Raw genomic sequence first — 21,705 nt, 5'->3', positions numbered from 1 at the left:
TAACTTCTCTCAGTGACGTAAACAAGCAGCCCCAGCTCATTCTCTACCGCCCCCCCATCCCTCTCCCTCTTGCTCCTTTTCTCCCCCTTTCTCCTCCCCCTCCCTTTTCCCTCTCATTTTCTCTTTCCCCCTCTCTTCCCCCTCCTTTTCCCTCTCCCTCTTCTCTCTCTCAGCTCCCTTACATTAAAGAGAAAATGCTGCTATCAGTGACTTCCAGGCCTGGGATTTCGACTTTTGGCTATAACAAGAACAACAAGAAGGTAGGGAAAAGTGCTTTTTTGGAATCCAGCTACTTCCTTTCCTGGGGATCCGGGAGTGCCCTTGGCTTTAACATTCTTCTTAAGAAGGGAACGGAATTCCTGTCTCCACTCAGTGCCTCTCCCTTTTCCACACTTCTTTCTGCATCTTTTCTCACCTGGTTTTGAAGTTCCAGCAATTTATATTCCCTGTGTATGAGGCCTGAGAAGGCAGGGGAATTAAAAACAAATCAAGGTTGCAAGTTTGTATCTTTGTGAAATGAAGTTAGTTTGACTTCCTGCTGATATATACCCAGTCTCCACTGGAATAATAATGTCATCTCAAACCCTGGTCCCCTGCTCACTCTCTCTGAGATTATTTTTATCTTTTTGAATAAATGTTTTTCCTTCTCCTTCCCAACCTTCCTTTCTACCCACTCAACCAGGATTATCAGGTGGGGGAAATATAATCACAACAGCTTCATCAAGAATGGAGTACACTCTTCCAGACTAGAGACTCTGTCCCACCTAGCCATAGAGAAGGAGTGTTAAGAGAAGACATACCTTGGGATTAAGGCAGAAAGCTCTGTGATTCTTTGGGTTCTGCTGCTGAGCTGCTGCTTGGACCTCTGCTGATAGCCAGGCTCAGCAGGGATCCTTGGAGGTTTTTTTGTTTTTGTTTTTTTTTTAATTAACTCAGAGTTGCCAGAGAATTGTGCTGTGCTTGGGCACATGGGCAGTCTAACGAGAGGTAGATAGTCATGTCCATATTTACCAGGGAGTATCCTTGGCAGTTTCTTGGCATTTCAGGGCGCACAGTGCTGATCAGGAGGAACTTCATACTGTAGGAGAAAGACCCTGTAGCTTTCCTCTTGGCATTGTAGCTGTTCTTTGAAGAAAAAAGATGACATAGATATGTAGGGATCTTTTGCCCACCTGATGGAGTGTTAGAGAGTGCAGGAAAGATTTCTGCTGCTTTCGTATAACTAAAGATGCTACTATAGGTAAAGTGTCTGATCAAGGCAGTCGGTAAATGTTTAGACCCAAAACACTTAGAATCCGTTTGTAATGGCATTCATTCTGGTTTATATCCTTAAGAAAGATGGGTCAATATACATTTGTTATCAGTAATAGAAATACACATATTAATATATGATTTTTAAAAAAAGTTTTGGGGTGCTTAGGTTAAGATCTGACCCTCGGTTTCCTCTCAGGTCATGATCTCATGGTTCATGAGTTTGAGCCCCGCGTGGAGCTCTGCACTGACAGCAAGGAGCCTGCTTGGGATTCTCTCTCTCCCTCTCTTTCTGCCTGTCCCCTGCTCTTGCTCTCTCTCTCTCTCTTTCTCAAAATAAACTAAAAAGAAAAAATAAGTTTTATTTAAGTAATCTCTATACCCAACATGGGGCTTGAACCCATGACCCCAGGATCAAGAGTTAATGCTTTTCCAACTGAGCCAGCCAGGTGCTCCATGAATATATAATTTTGATAGAAGGACATTACATCTGTTTTTATTCCTTTCCAAATTCATATAATACTATATGAAACTTTCCTTTTTAATTTTTTTCTCTCCAAGTCTCTCAGGTTACCCAGACCCATTAAAGTAAAGTAAAATGAATTCCAGAAGTTAGGTTTTTTTTTTTTCCTCTTAGGGGTTTCATGTATTTGATGCTCTCTAAATTAGCTCTCTTCACTCCCTTTCCACCTTGTAGTATAGGAAACATTTAACCAGCTTTTAAATCTAGGGTGGCATAAGGGACAAAGAGGCATAATTATGGACTTGGATTCAAATATCATTTCTCTTATAACTTAAAAGGCTTGAGAAACAATTCAGGAAACATGGTTAGATACTTTTGTATTCGTCAAGAATTCTTTTGGTTCTTGGGGCACCTGGGTGACTCGGTTGAGCATCTGACTCTTGATTTTTGGCTCAGGTCATGATTCCAGGGTTGTGGGATTGAGCCCCGCGTCAGGCTCTGCACTGAACTTGTTGCCTGCTTGGGATTCATTCTCTCTCCCTCTCTCTCCCTTCCTCTGTCCCTCTTGTCCCTCTATCCTGCTCACACATGGGTTTCTCTCTCTCTCTCTTTCTTATTTCCTCAAATTAAAAAAAACCCAAAAGAATTCTTTGGGGTTTTATACGCCTGTTTATGGTGACCTCACTTTGTGGCAATGTATAGGACTCCTTGTGTAAATATGTCGGTTGGTGAATATTGGGTATATTTAAAACATTACTACGTTGCTCTTTGTCTTTGTGTTCATTTCTCTTTTAGGAAGAATGTTTGGATGGATTTTTTTATGTAATTTGTAAATTTTTATACCCATAACTTTTGTTTTTAGTAATAAATTTAAGACCTGCCCATTAAAAAAATTTAAGCATAAAGAGGTATATAAAATAAAAAGTTATTTTATTAACCCGAAGTTCCTTACCCAAATCCCACCCCTCAAGGAAAATAACTGGTAGCAATTTGGTGTATGTATCCTACCAGGGTTTTCTGTGACAAGATAAAGTTTTAATTTTGACATTGGCTTATTTGCCATTTCTATTAAGAGCTCAGTTTCTCAGGTAGATAAAGTCTATATAATAAAGTTCTTGGACTGGTCCAAAATGTTTTTAAAAACTGGAATAAAGAACAATCAAAGTTTAAACTTTTGAAAAATACAAATTATAAATATCTGCTTTTATTGTCCATCATGTTATACAAAAATCTAGATATAATAGATTTGTAGAGATCTGCTTTCTTTAAGGGTATTTTTACATCATAATTTACTGTAGTCATTACTTCTAGTTTGTAGAGTAAAAAATAATTGCCAGTGAGCTCAGAAAAGCTATTTTTACCCAGTGTTGTGACTTGCTTGAAAGTGTATCAGTTTTATTTACTTGACTTTAACAAGTAGGCTTGTTTTATTTTGAAACATACTCATGTACTTCACTTGTCAGGGTTTTTGTTACCCGAGGAGTCTATGACAGTTTTCTTATTCTTTTTTGGCTGTGGTAAATATAGGAATATATAGTCAAGGAACGTATAATTCCTAATAAAGGCAGATTCTTTCTCAAGATGTAGTGTTGAATATTCATTCTTTTCTCTGGAATTAAAATAGTCACAGAAGGGGGGAATGTGGATTTCAAAGACTGATTCTACAAAACAATGTAGTACATGTTGTAAAAACAGCTGTTTTAATGGCCTTCACTTACTCTTTAGTTCATTAAAAAAATTTTTTTTAAGTAAAAAGATCAGACTTCTAGGATCTCAGCTCTTTTCTTCAGTGTCAGAAAGAGTAGCCTCAGTAGAGAGATTTGAGTATAGGTAAAATTGAAAGAGGCAATGTTTGGAACTGAAGGAATCTCAGACTTGTAAAGGGCCTAACCACGCCTTCCCTGACATCATCTTACTGGCATGTGTTATTATAATTTAACTCCTCAGAGCATCAACAACTATTTCCTGTGGAAAAAAAAGAAAAGAGATTGTGTTTAACTTGGGATAACTTGCCTTCCCCAGCCTATTTTGCATAAATTTTTTATTTCCTCTTGATCTTAATTGAAGATCGGTGAGGGGGTTGGAAGCAATGATGAGAGTAGAACGGACTGCTTGCTGGGCATTGTCAGATATTCACTGTTTGAAAAGCATGAGTTACATGAAATTTTTAAGTGTTTGCTTAGGAGAGAAGCAGTGCTATAATTTGTATTTATAACAGGGAAAGATAATTTTATGTGTTTACTTCATATTCAGTTTCCTTCAAATCAAACTTAGTAGAACTGAGGATTAAGAATGTTTAGGTCTAACATCTCTTGTCTGGAGGTGGCTATTCGGTTTTGGTAATAAAGTTGACTCAGTTAAAGTTTGGTTGTAATGTCTCTCCGTTGATTCCTCCTTTACATTTTGAGCACTACTACACTAATTTATGCACTCAGTACTGATTGTCTTTTCTACAGTAATAAGTATCTCACATGATCTCCTTGCCTCCTGTTTCTCCACCCCCTACCCATGCCCCTCAAATAACTTTATACTTACTGCTAATATAGTCTTTCAACATACCACCGGTCTAGTGCTGAGCATTTCTTGTATAAAAACCTTTAATGGCCATATATTACGTGCTAAACAAAGTCCAGATCCCTAGCCCAACACCCACTATTTATCCAGCCTTTTCTTATCTTCCCCACCTAGCCCCCTGATTCCGCACTACCTTCACTCTGCCCCACCCAGTCAGTTGTTTTATCTGCAGTTCTCTGGATATACCCTTTATATATATATAATATATATATTTTTAATTCCATAAGAAAATATGCAGTAAGACATAAAAATACAAGAAACAGGATGTCATAAAATATAGATGACCATAAGAGGTCAGAAGGAATTAAAATACAGATGTGCAAACCATAAAGTTTTATCCTGGAAGATGAGGACTGAAGATTAGCCATTGATTTTTGTCACTGCAGAGGTGGTTAGTAATTTTGACAAGCAGTTTCAGAGTAGGGAGCAAAAGAAAGGTTGGAGTGGGTTGATATTGTAAGAAGGTAATGTAGTATAGTTGCTGTGTATAGATTAATTGTTTAAGAACTTTGAGATGGAGAGCAGAACCCAATTAAAAAATGGGCAAAAGATATGAATAGAAATTTCTTTAGAGATCTACAAATAGCCATGAAAAAGGTGCTCAGCATCATTAGCTATCAAGAAATGCAAATCAAAACCACAATGAGTGAGATACTACTTCATGTCCACTAGGATGGCTGTAATTAAAAAAGACAGCTAATAATGTTGAGTATTAGACTCTTGATACACTGCGTGTGGGAATGTAAAAAAAATGGTGCAACTTTTTGGTAAAGGATTTGGTGGTTCCTTAAGAGGTTCAGCATACTCCTAGGTATATACCCAAGAGAAATTAAAACATGTCCACACAAAAACTGTACACCAGTGTTCATAGCAATATTATTCATAATAGCCAAAAGGTAAGAAGCAAGCCAAGTATCACCAACTGATGAACAGATAAATAAAATGTTGTATATACCCCTACAGTGGAGTGTTTGGGAATTTTATTCATCAATCAGAAGGAATAGGGTACTGATACATTCTACAAAATGGATGAACCTTGAAAAATACTATGCTAGAACAAAGATGCCACTCAAGAAAGCACACATATTTTATGCTTCCATTTATTTATATGAAATGTCTAGATAGGAAAATCTTTGGAGACAGAAGGCAGATTAGTGGCTGCCTAGGTCTGGGGGAGAGGGTGATGGTTGGGGGTAAATGGGGAGTGACTAGTATTGGGTATTGAGGTTTTTTTGGGGTAATGAAAATGTTCTAAAATTGATTGTGGTAGTGGTTGCTTAAGTGATCTAAATACCATTGAATTTATACTTTAGGTGGCTGATTACATGATATATAAATTATATGTCAGTGAAGTTGTATTTTAAAAAGATAAGGAACAGAGAAATGAGATAAAGGCAGAAAGAGGATGGGGTGATATTGAGAGAATTTTCTTAAAGATGGGATATATGGGAGCTAAAATGTAAAAAGGATCATGGCAAAGTACTTGATTCTTATTTTCTAAATCCATATGTGCCTATTTGTGTTCCTTCTTCCCTGTGATCCTTTTATTTTTGTTGTGCCTCATGCATTCAGCCTCTGATCCTTTGTTGTTGTTGTCCGTTAATTTTGGAATGGCCTTTGTGTTCATTTGTTGAGTCCGCCCGCATTCATTAAACTGCTCCAGTGTGCTAGGCCCTGGGGCTACAGCATGATTAGGCTGTTCAGTAGCTCAGCGTTAAAACTGACTTTTAAATGGGGCGCCTGGGGGGCGCCTGGGTGGCTTAGTTGGTTAAGCGCCCGAGACTTTCTGCTTAGGTCATGATCTCGCAGTTCGTGGGTTTGGGCCCCGTGTCGGGCTCTGTGCTGACTGCCAGCTCAGAGCCTGGAGCCTATTTCAGAGTCTGTATCTCCCTCTCTCTCTGACCCTCCCCTGCTCACGCTGTCTCTCTCGCTCTCTCCTAGAAATAAATAAAACCCATTTAAAAAATAAATGAATAAATGTGGCGCCTGGGTGGCTCAGTTGGTTGAGCGTCTGACTTCAGCTCAGGTCATGATGTCATGGTTTGTGGGTTCAAGCCCCACGTTGGGCTCTGTGCTGACAGCTCAGAGCCTGGAGCCTGTTTCAGATTCTGTATCTCCCTCTCTCTGTGACCCTCTCCTACTCATGCTCTCTCTCTCTCTCTCCCCCTCTCTCAGAAATAAATAAAACATTAAAAAATTAAAAAAAAAAACACCCTATCGATCCCTTTAAGTTCAGCTGAAAAGTTCAGATCTTCAATAAAGCTTCTCCTAATCCCTCTACCTCCCACCCCCAAAGAGGACTTTTTTTCTGAGCCTCTATAATATTTTATATTTCATACATGGTAATTTATATGATTTTGTGTTGTTTTGGAATCATTTAGGTTATTCTCTTATTTTCATTGCTGGAGTGTAAACTCTGTAAACATAGATATGGTGTCATTCAGTTTATCATGCCCCATCATTCAGTTTATTATCTCCCAAAACACCTGGTAACAGCTTCTTTTTTTTCTAATTAAAATTTTTTTTTCTAATGTTTATTTTTGATAGAACACAACGGGGGTGAGGAAAAGAGAGAGAGGGAGACCCAGAATCTGAAGCAGGCTCCAGGCTCTGAGCTGTCAGCACAGAGGCTGATGTGGGTCTTGAACCCACAAACTGTGAGATCATGATCTGAGCCAAAGTCGGATGTTTAACTGACTGAGCCACCCAGGCACCTCCTGATAACAGCTTCTTTTTTTTTTTTTTTTAAGTTTTATTTTATTTTTTGTTTGTTTATTGTCAAGTTGGTTTCCATATAACACCCAGTGCTCATTCCAACAAGTGCCCTCCTTCATGCCCATCACCTCTTTTCCCCTCTCCCCCAACCCCCTCAACCCTCAGTTCTCAGTATTTAAGAGTCTCTTATGGTTTGCCTCCCTCCCTCTCCTAATCTGTTTTTTTTCTCCTTCCCCTTCCCCATGGTACTGTGTTAAGTTTCTCCTGTTTCACATATGAGTGAAAACATATGGTATCTGTTCTTCTCTGCCTGATTTATTTCACTTATCATAACACTCTCGAATTCTATCCATGTTGCTACAAATGGCCAGATTTCATTCTTTCTCATTGCCATGTAGTATTCCATTGTACATGTAAACCACATCTTTTTGATCCATTCATCAGTTGATGGACATTTAGGCTGTTTCCATGATTTGGCTATTGTTGAAAGTGCTGCTATGAACATTGGGGTATATGTGTTCCTATGTATCAGCACTTCTGTATCCCTTGGATAAATTCCTAGCAGTCCTATTGCTAGGGGAGTTCTTTTGTTTGTTTTTTGAGGAACCTCCACACTGTTTTCCAGAGGAGCTGCACCAGTTTATATTCCCACCAACAGTGTAGGAGGGTGCCCGTTTCTCCACACCCTCGCCCCATCCTCGTCTGTAGTCTCCTGATTTGTTCATTTTTGCCACTCTGACCAGCGTGAGGTGGTATCTCAGTGTGGTTTTGATTTGTATTTCCCTGATGAGGAGGGACGCTGAGCATTTCATGTGTCTGTTGGCCATATGGATGTCCTCTTTGGAGAAGTGTCTGTTCATATATTCTGCCCATTTCTTCACTGGATTATTTGTTTTTCAGGTGTGGAGTTTGGTGAGTTCCTTATAGATTTTGGATACTAGCCCTTTATCTGATATGTCATTTGCAAGTATCTTTTCCCAGTCCATCGGTTGCCTATTAGTTTTATTGATTGTTTCCTTTGCCGTGCAGAAGCTTTTAATCTTGATGAGGTCCCGATAGTTCATTTTTGCTCTTGATTCCCTTGCCTTTGGGGATGTGTCAAATAAGACATTGCTGCAGTTGAGGTCAAGGATGTTATTTCCGGGTTTCTCCTCTAGGATTTTGATGGTTTCTTGTCTCACATTCAGGTCCTTTCTCTATTTTGAGTTTATTTTGGTATATGGTGTGAGAAAATGATCTAGTTTCATTCTTCTGCATGTTGCTGTCCAGTTCTCCCAGCACCATCTCTTAAAGAGGCTATTTTTTTTCCATTGGATACTCTTTCTTGCTTTCTCAAAGATTAATTGGCAGTACATTTGTGGGTCTAATTCTTAGTTCTCTGTTCTATTCCATTGGTCTATATATCTGTTTTTGTGCCAATACCATACTGTTTTGATGATTACAGCTTTGTAGTAGAGGCTAAAGTCTGGGATGGTGCTGCTTCCCGTTTTGGTTTTCTTCTTCAATATTACTTTGGCTATTCGGGGTCTTTTGAGGTTCCATTCAAATTTTAGGATAATTTGTTGTAGCTTTGAGAAGAATGCTAGTGCAATTTTGATTGGGATTACATTGAATATGTAGATTACTTTGGGTAGTAATGACATTTTAACAATATTTTTCCAATTCATGAGCATGGAATGTGTTTCCATTTCTTTGTGTCTTCTTCAATTTCCTTCATAAGTTTTCTATAGTTTTTATCATACAGATCTCATATTTTTTGTTAGTTTATTCCTAGGTATTTTATGGTTTTTGTGCAATTGTGAATGGGATCAGTTTCTTGATTTCTCTTTTCTGTTGCTTTATTATTGGTATATAAAAATGCAACCGATTTCTGTACATTGATTTTGTACCCTGCGACTTTGCTGAATCCATGGATCAGTTCTAGTAGGCTTCTGGTGGAGTCTGTAGGGTTTTTCATGTAGAGAATCCTGTCATCTGCGAAAAGTGAAAGTTCGACTTCAGCTTTGCCAATTCTGATGCCTTTTATTTCCTTTTGTTGTCTGATTGCTGAAGCTAAGGACTTCTAGCAGTGGTGAGAGTGGACATCCCTGTCATGTTCCTGTTCTCGGGGAAAGCTCTCAGGTTTTCCCCATTAAGGATGATATTATCTGTGAGCTTTTCATAAATGGGTTTTATGATGTTTATATATGTTCCTTCTATCCCGACTTTCTCGAGGGTCTTCATTAAGAAGGGATGCTGTATTTTGTCAAATGCATTTTTCTACATCTATTGACAAGATCATATGGTTTTTATCTTTTCTGTTGTTAATGTGATGTATCACATTGATTGATTTGTGAATATTGAACCAGCCCTGTAACCCAGGAATGAATCCCACTTGATCATGGTGGATAATTCTTTTTATATGCTGTTGAATTCATTTTGCTAGTACCTTGGTGAGGATTTTTGCATCTGTATTCATCAAGGATATTGGCTTGTAGTTCCCTTTTTTTGCTGGGTCTCTGTCTGGTTTGGGAATCAAAGTGATACTGGCCTCAGTGAATGAGTCTGAAAGTTTTCCTTCCATTTCTATTTTTAGAATAGCTTGAGAAGAATAGGTATTAACTCTGTTTTAAATGTCTGGTAGAATTCCCCAGGGAAGCCATCTGGCCCAGGGCTCTTATTTGTTGGGAGATTTTTGATAACTGATTCAATTTCTTCACTAGTTATGGGTCTCTTCAGATTTTCTATCTCCTCTTGTTTGAGTTTTGGTAGTGTATGTGTTTAGGAATTTGTCCGTTTCTTCTAGGTTGTCCAGTTTGTTGGCATATAATTTTTCATAGTATTCCCTGATAATTACTTGTATTTCTGAGGGATTGGTTGTAATAAGTCCATTTTTATTCATGATTTTGTCTATTTGGGTCCTCTCTCTCTTCTTTTTGAAAAGCCTGGCTAGAGATTTGTCAATTTTGTTTATTTTTTCAAAAAACCAACTCTTGGTTTCATTGATCTGTTTAACTGTTTCTTTGGATTCTATATTGTTTACTTCTGCCCTGATCTTTATTATTTCTCTTCTTCTGCTGGGCTTGGGGTGCTCTTGCTGCTCTACTTCTATTTCCTTTAGGTGTGCTGTTAGATTTTGTATTTGTGCTTTTCCTAGTTTCTTGAAATAGGCCTGGAGTGCAATGTACTTTCCTCTTAGGACTGTCTTTGCTGCATCCCAAAGAGTTTGGATTGTTGTATTTTCATTTTCATTTGTTTGCATATATTTTTAAATTTCTTCTCTAATTGCCTGATTGGCCCATTCGTTCTTTAGTAGGGTGTTCTTTAACCTCCATTTTTTTGGAGGTATTCCAGACTTTTTCCTGTGATTGATATCAAGTTTCATAGCATTGTGATCTGAAAGTGTGCATGGTATGATCTCAATTCTTTTATGTTTATTGAGAGCTGCTTTATGACCCAGTATGTGATCTGTCTTGGAGAATGTGTCATGCACACTTGAGAAGAAAGTGAATTCCATGGCCTCAGGCTGTAGAGTTCTAAATATATCTGTCAGATCCATCTGGCTCAATGTGTCATTCAGGTCCATTGTTTCTTTAGTAATTTTCTGTCTAGTTGATCTGTCTGTTGCTGTAAGTGGAGTATTAAAGTCCCCTGCAATTAGCACATTCATATCAATAAGATTGTTTCTGCTTTTGATTGTTTTATGTATTTGGGTGCTCCTGAATTCGGTGCGTAGACATTTATAATTGTCAGCTCTTCCTGATGGATAGACCCTGTAATTATTATATAATGCCTTTCTTCATCCCTTATTACTGCCTTTAAGGTCCAGTTTGTCTGATACAAGTATGGCTACTCCGGCTTTCTTTTGACTTCCAGTAGCATGATAGATATTTTTCTATCCCCTCACTTTCAATCTGAAGGTGTCCTCAGGTTTAAAATGAGTCTCTTGTAGATAGCAAATAGATATAGATGAATTTTGGTTTTTATGTATCCATTCTGATAACCTGTGTCTTTTGATTGGAGCAGTTAGTCCATTTATATTCAGTGTTATTATTGAAAAATATGGGTTTAGGGGCGCCTGGGTGGCTTAGTCGGTTAAGCGTCCGACTTTTGCTTAGGTCATGATCTCACGGTTCGTGGGTTCGAGCCCCGCGTCGGGCTCTGTGCTGACTGCCAGCTCAGAGCCTGGACCCTGTTTCAGTCTGTGACTCCCTCTCTCTCTGACCCTCCCCTGTTCACGCTTTCTCTCTCTCTCTCCTAGAAATAAATAAAACATTAAAAAAAAAAAAAAGAAAAATATGGGTTTAGAGTCATTGTATTTTCTGTAGGATTCATACTTGTAGTGGTGTCTCTGGTACCTTGTATTCCTTGCAACATTTACCTCATGGAGTCCCCCTTAGGATTTCTTGTAGGGCTGGTTTAGTGGTGATGAATTCCTTCAATTTTTGTTTATTTGAGAACACCTTTATCTCTCCTCCTATTCTGAATGACAGGCTTGCCGGATAAGGGATTCTTGGCTGCATATTTTTTCTGTTCATCACATTGAAGATTTCCTACCGTTCCTTTCTGGCCTGCCAAATTTCAGTTGATAGGTCTGTAACTACCCTGATATGTCTCCCTGTGTATGTTAGGGCCATTTTATCCCTAGCTGCTTTCAGAATTCTCTCTTTGTCCTTATATTTTGCCAGTTTCACTATGATATGTCGTGCAGAAGATGGATTCAAGTTACGTCTGAAGGGAGTTCTCTGTGCCTCTTGGATTTTAGTGTCTGTTTCCTTCCCCAGATTGGAGAAGTTCTCAGCTACAATTTGTTTAAGTACCCCTTCAGTCCCTTTCTCTCTCTATTCGTCTTCTGGAATTCCTATGACACGGATATTGTTCCATTTGATTGTATCACTCAGTTCTCGAATTCTCCTTTCATGCTCCTGGATCAGTTTCTCTCTCTTTTCCTTGGCTTCCTCTTTTTCTATAATTGTGTCTTCTAATTCACCTATTCTTCTCTCTGCCTCTTCAGTCTGTGCAGTGGCCACCTCCATTTTATTATGCACCTCATTTCTAACATTTTTTAATTCATCACAACTATTTTTAAGGTCCATATTCTTTGTAGCAATAGCTTCTCTGATGTCTTACATGCCTTTTTCAATCCTAGCAATTAGTTTTATGACTGTTGTTCTAAATTCTTGTGCAGTTATGTTGCTTATATCTGTCTTGACCAATTCTTTAGCTGTCACTTCTTCCTGGAATTTCTTTAGAGGAGAGTTTTTCTGTTTCCTCATTTTGGCTAGCTCTCTGTCTCTTGTCAGTTTTAAAAGCTTGTTATGTGCTCTGAACCTGCAAGTATTGCTCTGTTAAAGGAGGCTCATTGACTGTCCAGGGCCTGCCTGTTCAGGAAGTGTTCTTTTAATGGTGTCTCTTGGTCTCTCTTGTTGAGACTTTGGTTATTTTATTTCCTGACTCGTAGTGATATTTGGGACTTTCTACCATGTGTACTTTGGATTGTTTCTTGAGGTAGCCCTATGAAGCTGTCTTTTTAGTGGCCTTCGTCTCTTTTCCTCCCAGACTCTTGTGGTTCAGAGTCCTTTGGCTTCAGCCCTTCTTTGTTTGAAAGATGCAAGCAGGAGGTACTGAACTCCCTACCTCTCCACCATCTTGCCACGAACCTCCTGATAACAGCTTCTTAAGCCCATCTAGTAGATCCTGAAAACATATATTGTAAGAAATGTAATTAAGCTAATTTTAGGCATTAAACTAAGGTTAAATGAAGGAAGGCAACAACGTATTCTATACAAGTTGTATAAACATGGAGTTAGAGCTGAACTTAATTATGGCTTTTGTCAGTTTATTAGCCGTGTGCTAGTTCCAAGTTTCTTAGGGTTTCTAATACCTTGAGTTCTTCCTCTAAAATACTGATATACTTTATTGGATTATTTTGAGAACTGGTAATATTTTTTAAAAATTTTTAAGTTTTTATTTATTTTAGGGAGAGAGAGAGAGAGCATGCACATGAACAGGGGAGGGGCAGAGAGAGGTAGACACAGAATATGAAGCAGTCTCCAGGCTCTGAGCTGTCAGCATAGATCCTGACACAGGGCTCAAACTCACAAACCATGAGATCATGACCTGAGCTGAAGTTGGATGTTTAACTGACTGAGCCACCTGGGAGCCCTGAGAATCAATAATATTTATAATCACATGTTAGGATGTAAATGGGCTATTGTTTCTTCTCCTTTTTTTTCTTTTCTTTTTTCAAGTAAACTCTATGTCCAACATGGAGCTTGAACTCATGACCCCAAAATTAAGAGTCACATGTTCTACCACCCTCTGAGCCAGCCAGGCACCCCACCTATTATTATTTCTTTTATGAAAAAAATCTTATTTAGTGCTTTATTTATTTATTATCTTATATATTTTGAGAGAGAGAGTGCATGTGCCTGCAAGCAGAGGAGAGGCAGAGAGGGAGGGAGAGAGAGAATCCCAAGTGGGGGCTGGATGTCACAGTTTGTAAGATCTGAAATCAGGACCTGAGTTGAAATCAGAACTTAGATGCTTAACTGACTGAGCCATCCAGGTGCCCCTGTTAATTAATTAATTTAAAATTTTTCAATTAAATATTTTTTAAAAAGTTTTAATGTTTTATTTATTTCTGAGAGAGAGAGAGATAGAGTACAGGGAGGTACAGAATCTGAAACAGGCTCCAGGCTCTGAGCTGGCAGTCAGCACAGAGCCCGATGTGGGGCTCCAACCCACGAACCGTGAGATCATGACCTGAGCCGAAGTCGGACACTTAACCAACTGAGCCACCCAGGTACCCCAAAAATAATTTTTTTTTGAGAGAGAGAAAGAATGTGAGCAAGGGAAGGGCAGAGAGAGAGAGAGAGAGAGAATCCCAAGCAGGTTCTGTGCTGTCAGTACAGAGCCTGATGGGGGGCTCCATCTCAAAAACTGTGAGATCATGACCCGAGGTGAAATGAAGAGTCAGTCACTTATTGGCCTGAGTCACCCATTTTTTTTTTAAGGTGCTCCATTTCTTTTTAAGTTTATTTATTGTTTGAGAGATTAAAGTTTTTTAAAATTTGTTTTTTTACTGTGTGTAAACCCAGTGTGGGGCTCAAACTAACCACCTCAAGATCAAGAATTGTACGCTCTTTCGACTGAGCCAGCCAGACACTCCGGTGTCTTTCTAAAACCTTAATAATGATTTTAGTGGGGGTCGCCTGGGTGGCTCAGTCGGTTAAGCGTCCGACTTCAGCTCAGGTTATGATCTCATGGTTCATGGGTTCAAGCCCTGCGTCGGGCTCTGTGCTGACAGCTAGCTCAGAGCCTGGAGCCTGCTTCAGATTCTGTGTCTCCCTCTCTCTCTGACCCTCCCCTGCTTACACTGTCTCTCTCTCTCTCTCAGAAATAAATAAAAAATATTTAAAAAATAATTTAAAAATAATGATTTTAGTGGGACTTGGGAAGCTGTAGAGGTAATTACATACATTCAGTTCAAATTCTGATTCTCATCCCCCTCCAGTCTGGATTCTGCCCCCACTGTTCCACTAAGAGAGGTCATCATAGTCATCAGATATCCCCCTCATCCCAACTTCCCCACCCCAGCTAAACTGACATATAACATTCTGTAAATTTAATGTGTAAAGTGTGATGATTTGATATACATCTGTATTGCAAAAGGCTTACCACACTAAAGTCAGTTAATATATCCTTCACCTCACAAAATTACCTTTTTGTTGTTACTATGGTGAGCAGATTAAACCTCTACTGTTGTAGCAGCTGTAAAGTATACAATATAGTAGTATTAACCATAATCACATGCTGTACATTAGATCCCTGGAAATTACTCCTCTTATAATTGGAAGTTTGTATCCTTTGATCAACATCTCCCTATTTCCCTCATCCTTAACTCTTGGCAACCACCATTCTACTCTCTGTTTCTATGAGTTTGGTGTTTTTAGATTCCACATTTAAATGAGATCATACAGTTTGTCTTTCTCTGTCTGACTTTTTTCACTTAGCATAATGCCTTCCAGGTCCATCCATGTTGTCACTAATAGGAGAATTTCCTTCTTTTTATGGTTGAATAATACTCCTTTGTATGTATATACAACATTTTCTTTATTCATCCATCACTGGACACTTAGATTGGTTCCATGTCTTGGCGCTTGTGAATGATGTGGCAGTGAAAATAGGAGTCAAGATACCTCTTTGAGTGGGATTGCTGGATCTAATAGAGATCCTTTTTAAAAATTTTCCGAGGAACCTCCATATTCTTTTCCATAGTGGCTGCACCAGTTTACATTCCTGCTACTTGTGCACTAGGATTCTCTTTTCTCTACAACCTTTCCAGCATTTGTTATCTCTTGTTTTTATGATAATAGTTATTCTAACAGGTGTGAGGTGATATTTCATAATGGTTTTGATTTGCATTTCCCTAAGGATTAGTGTGACATTCAGCACTTTTTCACTTAGCTATTGGCTGTTTGTATGTATTCTTTGGGAAAATGTCTTTCAAGTTTTCTGCTCATTTAAAAAAATGTTTATTTTTGAGAGAGAGAGAGAAAGAGAACATGAGCAGGGGAGGGGCAGAGAGAGGGGGACAGAGGATCCAAAGCATGCTCTGTGCTAATAGCAGCAAGCCCGATTTGGGGGCTTAAATTCACAAACTGCAGTGCAAGATCATGACCTGAGCCAAAGTCAGATGCTCAACCCTACTGAGCTGCCCAGGCATCTGCTCATTTTTAAATTGGTTTTTTATTTTTTGTGGGTTTTTTTATTTTTTTGGTCAACCCCTCATTAGCTGTATGGTTTACAAATATTTTCTTTCATTCTGCAGGTTTCCTTTTCATTTTGTTGATTGTTTGTTTTGCTGTGCAGAAACCTTTTAGTTTGACATAGCCCCAGTGTTGATTTTTCGCTTTTGTTGCTTGCGCTTTTGGTGTCATATCCAAAAAATCATCACTGACTAGATCAATGTCAATAGGCTTTTTCAGTGTTTTCTTCCAGGAGTTTTATGGTTTTGAGTCTTACATTTAAGTCTTTAATCCACTTCAAGTCAATTTTTGTGAAGGGGTGCAGTTTCATTCTTTTGTGTGTGTGTGGATATACAGTTTTACTATTACCATTTATTGATGACGAGACTGTCTTTTTTTTTTTTTTTGGTCAAAGGAGGCCTGTCTTCCTCTTTTTTTTTTTTTTAATATATATATATTTTTTAAATTTATTTCTGAGAGAGAGAGAGAGACAGCATGAGCAAGGGAGGACCAGAGAGAGAGGGAGACACAGAATCTGAAACAGGCTCCAGGCTCCAAGCTAGCTGCCAGCACAGAGCCCGACGCGGGGCTCGAACCCACGAACCGTGAGATCATAACCTGAGCTGAAGTCAGATGCTTAACCAACTGAGCCACCCAGGCACCCCTGATGGGACTGTCCTTTACTCATTGAGTGTTCTTTGTTCCCGTATCAAATTTGAGTTGCCATTATATATGTGGGTTTATTTCTGAGTTCTTGATTCTGTTTCCGTTGGTTTGTGTCTGCTGTTTAAAGTTTTTAATTAAAAATTTATGGGGCGCCTGGGTGGCTTAGTCGGTTAAGCGTCCGACTTTCGCTTTGGTCATGATCTCGTTGTTCGTGTGTTCGTGCCCCGCTTCGGTCTCTGTGCTGTCTGCCTGCTCTGAGCCTGGAGCCTGTTTCAGTCTGTGACTCCCTCTCTCTCTGACCCTCCCCTGCTCATGCTGTCTCTCTCTCTCCCAGAAATAAATAAAAATATAAAAAAAAAAAATTATTATTATTTTTTTATTTTTAAAGTTATCTTTATGCCCTACATGGGGCTTGAACTTACAACCTTGAGATCAAGAGTTGCATACTCTATGGACTAAGCCAACCAGGTACTCCTTTAAAAATTTAATTAAAAAAATGTTTTTTAAATTTACATCCAAGTTAGTTAGCATATAATGCAGTAATGATTTCAAGAGTAGAATCAGATGCGCCTGGGTGGCTCAGTTGGTTAAGCATCTGACTTCAGCTCAGGTCAAGATCTCACAGTCCGTGAGTTCAAACCCCATGTTGGGCTTTGTGCTGACAGCTCAGAGCCTGGAGCCTGTTTCATATTCTGTGTCTCTGTTTCTCTCTCTGTCCCTCCCCTGCTTGCGCTCCCTCCCTCCCGCTCTCCCTCCCTCTCTCTCTCTCTTTCCTTCTCTCACTTAAACATTTTTTTAAAAAGGAGTAGAATCCAGTGATTCATCCCCTACATATAACACCCAGTGCTCATCCCAACAAGTGTCTTCCTTAATGCCCCTTGCCTATTTAAACCATCCCCCCACCCAGAACTCCTCCAACAACCCTCAGTTTGTTCTCTGTATTTAAGATTCTCTTAAGTTTTGTCCCCTCCCTGTTTCTATATTATTCTTCCTTCCCTTCCCTTATGGTCATCTGTTTTGCATCTTAAATTCTACATATGAGTGAAGTCATGATATTTGTCTTTCTCTGACTCATTTCGCTTAGCATAATATTCTCTAGTTCTACCCATGTTGTTGCAAATGGCAAGATTCATTCTTTTTGATTGCTGAGTAATATTCCTGTGTGTGTGTGTGTGTGTGTGTGTGTGTGTGTGTATGTGTATGTGTATACCACATCATCTTTATCCATATTATCCATTCATCTGTCAATGGACACTTGGGCTTTTTCCATATTTTGGCAATTGTTGATAGCACTGCTATAAACATTGGGATGCATGTACCCCTTCGAGACAGCACACCAGTATCCTTTGAATAAATACCTAGAAATGCTATTCCTGGGTTGTAGAGTAGTTCTACTTTTAGTTTTTTTGAGGAATCTCCATACTGATTTCCAGAGTGGCTGCACCAGTTTGCATTCCAACCAGCAGGGTGAAAGGGTTCCCCTTTCTCTACATCCTCATCAACATTTGTCATTGCGTGAGTTGTTAATTTTAGCCATTCTGACAGGTGTTAGGTGGTGTCTTACTGTGGTTTTGATTTGTATTTCCCTGATGATGAGTGATGTTGAGCATTTTTTCATGTGTCTGTTAGCCATCTGGATGTCTTCTTTGGAATAGTGTCTATTCATGTCTTTTGCCAATTTCTTCACTGGATTATTTGTTTTTGGGTGTTGAGTTTGATAAGTTCTTTATAGATTCTGGATACTAACCCTTTATCTGATACATCATTTGCAAGTATCTTCTCCCATTCTGTCAGTTGCCTTTTTGTTTTGCTGATTGTTTCCTTTGCTGTGCAGAAGCTTTTTATTTTGATGAGGTCCCAACAGTTCATTTTTGCTTTTGTTTCTCTTGCCTCTGGAAACATGTTGAGTTAAGAAGTTGCTGCAACCGAGGTCAAAGAGGTTGTTGCCTGTTTTCTCCTCTAGGATTTTGATGGCTTCCTTTCTTACATTTAGGTCTTTTATCAATTTTGAGTGTATTTTTGTGTATGGTGTAAGAAAGTGTCCAGGTTCATTTTTCTGCATGTTGCTCTCTAGTTTTCCCAACACCATTTGCTGAAGAAGAGAGACTGTGTTTATTCCATTGGATATTCTCTCCTTTGTTAGAGATTAGTTGGCTATACGTTCGTGGGTCCATTTCTGGGTTCTCTATTCTATTCCATTGATTTAAGTGTCTGTTTTTGTGCCAGTACCGTACTGTCTTGATGATTACAGCTTTGTAATACATCTTGAAGTCCAGAATTGTGATGTCTCCAGCTTTGGTTTTGTTTTTCAAGATTGCTTTGACTCTTCAGGCTCTTTTGTGGTTCCATACAAATTTAAGGATCGTTTGTTCTAGCTCTGTGAAGAATGTTGGAGTTAGTTTGATAGGGATTCCATTGAATTATGTAGATTGCTTTGGGTAGTCTCAACATTTTAACAATGTTCATTCTTCCAATCCACGAGCATGGAATATTTTTTTCATTTTTTTGTGGTGTCTTCAATTTCTTTCATAAGCTTTCTATAGTTTTCAGTGTATAAATTTTTTACCTCTTTGGTAAGGTTTATTTATCCCTAGGTATTTTATGGGTTTTGGTGCAATTGTAAATCGATGGATTCCTTGATTTCCCTTTCTGTTGCTTCAGTATTTGTGTATAGAAATGCAACTGATGTCTGTGCATTGATTTTTATATCTTGCAACTTTGCTAAATTCATATATCAGTTCTAGCAGTTTTTTGGCAGGATCTTTTGTGTTTTTCATATAGAGTATTGTGTCATCTTCAAAGAGTCAAAGTTTGACTTCCTTCTGGCCAATATGGATGCTTTTTATTTCTTTGTGTTGTCTGATTGCTGAGGCTAAGAATTCCAGTACTATGTTGAATAACAGTGGTAAGAGTGGACATCCCTGTTACGTTCCTAACTTTAGGGGGAAAGCTGTCAGTTTTTTCCCTTTGAGGATGTTGTTAGTTTTTATGGCTTTTATGATTATGAAGTATGCTCCTTCTACCCCTTCTTTCTTTCTTTTTTCCTTAAATAGTTTATTGTCAAGTTGGTTTACATATAACACCCAGTGCTCATCCCAACAAGTGCCCTCTTCCATGCCCATCACCCCCCTTCCCCTCTCCCTCGGCCCCCCTCAGCCCTCAGTTCTCAGCATTCAAGAGTCTCTCATGATTTGCCTCCCTCCCTCTCCCCAGCCATTTTTCCCCTTCTTCTCCCGCTTTGTCCTCCATTAACTTCCTCCTAATCCATCTATATGTGCAAACATGTTATTTGTCCCTCTCTGCCTGACTTATTCGGTCAGTATAACACCCTCTAGTTCCATTCATGTTGCTACACATGGCCAGATTTCATCCTTTCTCATTGCCATGTAATATTCCATTGTATACATAAACCACATCTTCTTGATCCATTCATCAGTTAATGGACATCTTGTTAATTGTTTCTGGCTCTCTCTCTTTTTTTTTTTCCTTAAGTAAACTCTACCCTCCAATGGGGCTTGAATTTGCAATCCCGGGATCAAGATCAAGGGCGAGACACCCTTATTTTTTTGGTTGTCATATAGTTTTTCTCTTCTTCCACTCTTGCTGACTTTTTTTGTGTGTGTGTGGTGTGAGTTGATTTTTTGTAGTGGTATACTTTGATTCCCATGTCTTTATCTTATGTGTATTTACTATAGGTTTTTTGTTTTGTGGTTACCTTCAGATTTGAAACATCTTATGGATATAAGTCTTTTTTAAGCTGATAACTTTGACTTTGTTTACAAAATGTACCTTTTTTTTTTTTTAATTTATTTCTAGGGGAGAGAGAGAGAGAGACAGCATGAGCAGGGGAGGGTCAGAGAGAGAGGGAGACACAGACTCCGAAATAGGCTCCAGGCTCTGAGCTGGCAGTCAGCACAGATCCCGACACAGGGCTCGAACCCACGAACCACGAGATCATGACCTAAGTGAAAGTCGGACGCTTAACCGACTAAGTCACCCAGGCGCCCCCAAAATGTACCCTTTTAACCTCCCCCTGACATTTTATATTTTCATATCACAGTTTACATACTTTTATGTTGTATATTTATTGACAAATTATTGTAAGTATAGCTATTTTAGTACTTTCTTTTTAAGTAGGCTCCACACCCAATGTGGGGCTTGAAGTCATGACCCCGAGATCAAGAGTCACATGCTGTACTGACTGAGCCAGCCAAGTGCTTTAGTACTTTTGTTCTTTAACTTTTATATTAGAGGTAAGTGGTTAATACCATTATATTACAGTATTAGAATATTGTGAATCTGATTATATGTTTATCTTTACCAGTATGTTGTGTATTTTCATATGTTTCATGTTGCCAGTTAGTATTCTTTCATTTCAGCTTGACAAACTCTTTTCATCATTTCTTGTAAGTCAGGTCAAATGGTGATGAATTTTCTTAGGTTTTGTTTCTTAGGGAAAGTCTTCCTCACCTTCATTTCTGAACAACAATTTTTCTGGGTAAACTATTCTTGGTAGGCATTTTTCTTTTTTCTTTCAGCATTTTGACTATATTATCCCATTCTCTCCTAGCTTGCAAGGTTTCTGCTAAAATATCCACTGATAACCTCATGGAGGTTTCCTTATATGAGAGAACTTTTTTTCTTGTTGATGTTATTTGTTATTTTTTAAGGTTTTATTAAGTAATCTCTACACCCAATGTGGGGCTTGAACTCATGACCCTGAGATCAAGACCTTGAGATCAAGAGTTGCACACTCTTCCAACTGAACCAGCCAGACATCCCTTCTTGTTGATTTTAAAATTCTCTCTTTGGGGCGCTTGAGTGGTTCAGTTGATTAAGACTCTTGATTTTGGCTCAGGTCATGATTTCATGGTTCGCCAGTTCAAGTTCCACATTGTGCTCTGTGCTGACAGCTCTCCTATTTCTGCCCCTTCCCTGCTCACTCGCTCACTCGCTCTCTTTCTCCCCCCCCGACTCTCTCTCTAAATAAGTAAATAAGTACTTACAAACATAAATAAAATTCTCTCTTTTTTGGGCACTGGCTGGCTCAGTTTGAGCATGCAGTTTTTGATTTCAGGGTCATGACTTCAAACCCCACATTGGGGTAGAGATTACTTTGAAAAAATTGAAAAAAAATTAAATTCTCTCTTTGTCTTTGATTTTAGACAGTTTTATTATAATCTATCTTGGAGAAGATTATTTGGGATTGAAATTTTTGGGTAAGCTATTACTTTTAAGAATTGGATGTCCAAATCTCTCTCCAGATTTGAGAAGTTCATAGTCATTGTTTCTTTGAATAAGTTTTCT

General features: G+C 38.8%; 1 protein-coding gene across 8 annotated transcripts in view; it reads left to right on the top strand.

Moving 5' to 3' along the window:
- The window catches only part of RBMS2 (RNA binding motif single stranded interacting protein 2), an 89,722-nt gene that overhangs the window by 21,481 nt on the left and 46,536 nt on the right, over nucleotides 1–21,705 (top strand). For 5 of the 8 annotated variants that reach the window (XM_039216803.1, XM_039216800.1, XM_039216802.1 and 2 more), the window contains exon 1: nucleotides 137–260. The exons of 2 other annotated variants lie outside the window; for them this stretch is intronic. In XM_039216803.1, coding sequence (XP_039072734.1) covers nucleotides 195–260 — 66 coding nt within the window. In that variant the 5' untranslated portion in view covers nucleotides 137–194. Of the gene's footprint in view, nucleotides 1–136; nucleotides 261–21,705 lie in introns of those variants that run through there. One more of the 8 variants, XM_039216801.1, reaches the window with a different exon arrangement.

Source organism: Hyaena hyaena, unplaced genomic scaffold (assembly GCF_003009895.1).
Source record: "Hyaena hyaena isolate Hyena2069 unplaced genomic scaffold, ASM300989v1 scaffold_655, whole genome shotgun sequence".
NCBI lineage: Eukaryota > Metazoa > Chordata > Mammalia > Carnivora > Hyaenidae > Hyaena > Hyaena hyaena.
Note: the sequence above shows the minus strand (reverse complement) of the source record. Positions and strands in the feature narration are given on the sequence as shown.